At 40.1% G+C, this 6,037-nt stretch overlaps 1 protein-coding gene across 1 annotated transcript in view; it reads left to right on the top strand.

Annotated features, from left to right (window-relative positions):
• The first annotated feature begins 3,938 nt into the window (after positions 1–3,938).
• The window catches only part of LOC126392509 (uncharacterized), a 12,432-nt gene continuing 10,333 nt past the window's right edge, over positions 3,939–6,037 (top strand). Inside the window, exon 1 of the mRNA XM_050047934.1 lies at positions 3,939–4,051. Coding sequence (XP_049903891.1) covers positions 3,939–4,051 — 113 coding nt within the window. The remainder of the gene's footprint in view (positions 4,052–6,037) is intronic.

Here is a 6,037-nt window from a genome sequence, read left to right as displayed (position 1 = left end):
ATGGGGGTGCTAGAGAGCTAATTTCTTATCTAGGCCTAACCGCCATATGGATTTTTACTAAACTTGGTAGATATGTAGAACAGGACGCCTCAAGGTGACTGGAGAAATTTAACTCTAATTGGCAACTGGGTGGCGCTATAACAACAGAAAAATGCTTAAAAATGGCTAAAATGTGACCGATCGTTGTGGCTCCCCCTGTGGACCAATGTTGGTGTTTTCTAATTTTTGGTATGACTAAGTCATGGTATGGTATGCTGTCAGTCAGTCATTCTGTCTGTCCCACGTTTCTCTACTCACTGACGTGGTCAATCTATGTGAAACTGCACATAGGCATTGAGGACTGGCATAGGTAGAAGGTGACAAAGCTACCAATGGGTATGGACTAGTACAGTTAAAATGGCAAAAAATGTGAATAATTCCATTGCAGGATAATTTAGGGTGTGACTAAACAAGTTAGTCTGGAGCCTTAATAATATAGTATATATTATTCTTAAAAGAGATATTCTGTGCTATGAGTACTTTTATTTTATGTTTGTACTTATACTTGAGTAAAATTCTGAATGCAGACTTTTTACTTGTAAAAGTTTCTATACTGTTGTTATGGCACTTGAGGTACGTAAGTAAAAGATCTTAGTACTTCTTTCACACTGTGCACTTTGTGGTGTCATTATCACAACACTTCAGAGTGTGCTATTGCTTAACTGTCATTAGTTCATATGGCTTATATTGTCAAAGAGGCACACTAATGATCATGTTTTGGCCCATAATCAGACTGAGGCCTTATTACATATTTAATACCATAACACCTTAGTATTATTGAAGTTAGATAAACAGGGAAACTGGATGGAGTGGGATCATGTTTGTGTGTTTTCAGAGGGAAAAACAGAGAAGTAACATCTGAAATGTTGAAACACCGAGACATTCGAGTGAAGCTGACATAAAAACAGAGAAGTTTCAGCAAGTGTCCACATTGCGCAAAATAAAAATCTGCGACTAAGCACTTTCAGCAGTAACGGTTACTGATGTTGTCATTCTGTTCCCGCAAATTTGCAATGTTGATAGTTTCCAACCCAGATGTCTAATCGGGGGGTGATGGTCAAAACAAAGCTGCATTGAAATTTCAGTGTCAAGGATGGCAACACTTTGCACTAACCAGTGCAAACTTGCTCCAAACAGGTCAGAACAGCTGACAGTGCTCTCTGTTACTCTTTGTATCATGTTAGTTGAGGAGCACACTGAGAAAGACCTTTCCAAAATCAAACCAATGCCTTTAAAGTATGACACAATTAAGGCCTATTGCAAAATCTGTCATCGTCTGAATCAGAATCAGGTTTATTGCCAAACAGGTTTTTACTCACAAGGAATTTGCCTTGTTGCTTGGTGCACACAATTAATATATGAGGAAATAAAATAAAGTCAAAGTCCTGCAGCAGTCAAGAACAAATAGATCAGGAAAATTACGATAAAAATACTATAAAAAATACTACAACAATTACCTACAATATGACGTATGTCATTGGCCATTACTCTGTATTAACAAGTTTATGAGATGGAAATTATTCGCCCATGCTCAACCACTGCTCATGTTTGAATGGTCCATTTTAATCAAACTGAAGTCTGCAGAGGTCGTGAAGGTTGTCCAATGGGAACACTGATCCGTGGTGGAAGAAGTAAGAGCCTGTCCCACCTGGTGTAAACGAACGTGTGTCTTGGTTGGTCCGATCACAAGTGGACAGCTCTGTGTCTGTCTGTGCACACCTGGCATCAGAATGTGTCCCCACACTGAGTGATCAGATCCCACTTCCCCGCTCTATGTGCAAATAAACATGTAAAAATACATTTGTGTTTGCAAAGACAAAATGTGGTGATGTTGTTTTTAATCAGCAGGTGGTTTGCCCTGTAAGGCCCTGATCACACAGAAAGCAGTTAGGCAGCTATCTGTAATTGTTTTTAATGAGAAGGAAGCTTTTACTCGCTGTTTTTGCGTTTTTGTGTTCTGGGCACCTGCCATTTTTGCCAGAGCACTCTGAGCTCCTCAGGTTGAAAAAACTTCAACTCAGAGAGGAAAAGCGTCCCTCATCATCTCTTTTTTCCCCTTTGTCCAATCAGATGATTTGACAGGCGGGCCTTCTGTGGTCGTCACGACAACAAGTTCACAGTTGGTAAACAATGGAGGAGAAACTGGTGGTAGTGGTTGCTGGATACCCAGAGCTATACGGCCTGATGATAGACAGCAGGTTGTCAAACTGCCCCTGAGTCATCCTAAAATATGCCTGGAAACAGCCATGATGGAGGAGAAGCTCCTGAACCAACTGGTGGTACTCCCCATGATCCAGCCTCTTTTTTAGGGTCTCATGTACCCACACAGATCTCTGTTTATCTGCTGACAGCCTCTCACCCTCAACCAGAGCTACAGACAGCACCCTCTGCCTCAACATTTTAGTAACTGTTAGTAACAGTGGGGTTTGACAGCCCCTTCTTGTCTCTCTCTCTGCTTTTCTTGAGACAACTGCTTCTAGGAGACTATTGCTGCAGAGTGGTGACCTCTGTGCTACAAGAAAGTTGGTCAGAGTCGGCCTGCCCGCACACAACAGTGCTAACTGTTTAAAGACAGGGTTTAAAGACAGACAGCGAGAGCAGAGCCGTTTGACTGTCAGTGTGAGTTTGTTGGCTCGTGCTAACCTGGCTGAAGTTGAACCAACTGTTTGCAGGGAGTGAAATGGCTCCAGAGACGAGCCTTCTGACTTGCCACTGAGGCGTCAGATAAGTTAGGACATCAGCTGAAAAGGTGGACTAGGACACATTAGCAGCAACCAAGGAGGCTAAAAGAAGAGAAGTCATGATGTCTCATCCTGCCATATCACTGGGGTACAACAGATGTGCAGTGAAATCTGGTCTGCACCTGCCGAAAGGCTCAAAAGCTGGAACACTATCACAGAACATGGAGTGGATTGCAGGGTTCAACGCTGGTTTTTTTTCACTTGCCCGGTCGGGCAAGTTGGTCAGAGATCTACTTGCCCGAAGTCAGTTTTTACTTGCCCTATAAAAATTGTTTAATTTAAGCGGCTATCAAATAACAAAGACTGCAGTTATTTTCATGTTATGTAATCATTATTCACACTGTATTTATTAATTAAAACAACATATGTCATGTATTGTAGCTTAATTCCTACACAAAAATGACAGTGTCAGGGCTTAAAGTGAAAAATCTGTCAATCGTTCTCCGTCTATAATTTTGCGCCCTACTTGAGCCATGCCCACCTCTATTTATTTTTCACCCCTCTCTCCAGTTCTGCTGTATTAACACCGGGTTTAATATATTTTGCTTCCATCTCTCTGCCCTGCTCTACTCTACTTCAACGCTACTTAGCTCTCTCTCTACTCTACCAGTAGACTACCACATCCACCTGTTGCACAAAACGCACACAGCAGTGTTTCCCCTAGGATGGAGTTGTAGCAGCGGAGGTGAAGCACACGCATGAAAAATAATTTTCACATGCGTGAAACTTTTTTGTATGCTTGCAAAGCACAGCCTGCTGGGATGTTTCTATGTATCTACTGGCACCAGAAGGGCTCTTTAGGACTAAGTACATACAGTACATGTGTGCACAGTAATGAGCAGGTGAAATGTCTGTCTAGCTTACATATGAGGTGTCTCAAGATTTAGGAACATACAATTGTATTGAATATAATAAAGTAAAAAGTCACTTGACATCCTGCTGTTTTGTGCTATGACCTATTTGAGTGTTGGAAGTTGTTATTTACGTGACATTATTGGTAATAAATCGGTGTGTATGATGTGATCTATGATGTGGCATACTTCTTGTTCACTTGTATAACCTCTGAAACATAATTCACGAGTAGGGAAGTGAAATAGGCGAGTAAACCGGCGGGATGTGATTGCATAAGTGTTGAATCTGGATATGATCAAATTTCCTATGACTGGTTGGACATGGTTCAACCAAGATGCATTTAAAGAGGACGGCTGCTCAGCTTTTAGGGGTTTGGAAGATTTTCTTTCATTGAGTCGTCAGACTGTCGGGATCTCCAGGTAACACACTTCAGCTTAATATTACATCACATCATCTTAGTAATTTAATGTCTGCTCTCTTGACTTGTCTCTTGATCCATTACTTCAGAACATTTCACCTTAGAAATAGTTTGTCATAGCATGTGGATGTGTACCTCTGCAACACGAGGAGGCAAATATTCTGAACTTTAATTCAAATTGTGAAATTTTCTGAATACTTACACTCTATATTTGTACTCATTCCTACTTTGTACTGCAACTGCTGCACAATTTCCCTCGGATAGGGGAGACCGGGTATGGTTGTAACGCTTTTTGTCTCAGCGTTGATAACTCACAGAGTTTCTTTGTCAGAGCTCTCAAATTTTGGCACAAAGTAGCCTTACTTGTCGACTACAAAAAGCAATGTTTCCAACTTCTCCAACTATATCACAGAATTTATTATTTGACGTCAAATACAAGGTGCCTCAGTGTTACAACCTGCCCCACTGCTGGGCTAAGGTGTGACAATAAGAGTAAGAATTGATTAGGGATGCACGATAATATCGGCACATCACTGGTATCGGCCAACATACTTTTTCTTATTTTGCACAATGACTGAATATTACATATTGAAAAGTACTGTATTTTTTGTTTCCATCTGCTGGTGGGCCGTCACGATAAGGGTATGTATGTATGTATATCGATATCGGTATCGGTTTTCAGTCAAATAAGTTGTTATATAACAGGATATCTGATATTGGCAAGGAAGCCAATATTGTGCATCCCTATTAAAAATTACAGAATTACAAAAAATACACATAAAAAACTGATACATACACTAATAACTAATTCCTACTGAGGTCTCACTCGCTAACCTGGATCAGTCAGATGCTTAATGCTTCACATGGAGTGACTCTGAAATACAAGTCTGCTGCCTCAGTTAGGTCAAGACATCCTCTTGCTGTGTACTGAAGAATTTTTGTCTGCAGTAAACGCTCACTGATCTTCCTTCCCTGAGGTTTTTTGTTTTGTTTTTGCAGTACCTACTCAGTGTCACATGTCAGATAAGAGTATTCTTTGCTAGCTCACCCCTCGGTTTTTCTTACCAGCTCTCCTGGCGTTCTGAAAAACTTGTAGATAACATGTGCTTTGTTGTTTTGGGTGAGTAATAACACCTATCCTGTAAGCTGGTGTTTAGTGAGCTCTGGCAGCATGGTGGAAGATGGAATGCTTCATATTTTACAGATGAGACCACTCTCCAATCTAATAAACTTTTATAATTTTGATTTCACCAGTAGGGGCGGGCGATACAGCCCTAAAATAGTTTTTTTGCGATGATATTTTTGACGATATGACAAATTAGCAAAACAATATTTCATTATTAATTTAAGAATAGAGAATTGCAACAAAATAAGAGATATAGCTTTACAGTTCTTCAAATATTCAGCAAAAACTAAACAAAAATGATCTCTCATGTCAGTAACAGTAACTCAGAGTGAGATTCAGATTCTGTTACAATATTAATAGTTCAACAAAATAAAACCTACCACTGATTACACATTTAAACAGCTCCCAAATACAAAAATATCCCCTGGGATCTATATATATAAATCAACAGGGCCCGTATTCACAAAGATTCTCAGAGTCCTCTCAGAGAGCTCCTAACTTAGCCTAAAAATTATTAGCAAGGAATCTTAGCTTAAGAGTGATTCAGGAAGTTTCTGAGAGCAACTCTGAGGAAGGAGGGGACAGAAACTTTTATCTTAGTGAGGAGGTGTGGTTGACCCCGTTGCTAGGTATGACGCAGTCTTCTAAAAGCTGTGATTGGTTGTTACAAAAAGGAAAAAAAACCCCCAAAAGCTCCTAGTAATGAATGGACAGTGAAATGAACCGATCATAGAACTTAGACTGTATTAAGAAATGTGTAATCGTGAAAATAATTTTATGTCATGATGATGAAACTCAGCAAAATTAAATTAATTGTTACACAGCTTCAAAATGTTTGAACGTACCTCATTCACATGCCGA

Source organism: Epinephelus moara, chromosome 6, assembly GCF_006386435.1.
Source record: "Epinephelus moara isolate mb chromosome 6, YSFRI_EMoa_1.0, whole genome shotgun sequence".
Classification (NCBI taxonomy): domain Eukaryota; kingdom Metazoa; phylum Chordata; class Actinopteri; order Perciformes; family Serranidae; genus Epinephelus; species Epinephelus moara.
Note: the sequence above shows the minus strand (reverse complement) of the source record. Positions and strands in the feature narration are given on the sequence as shown.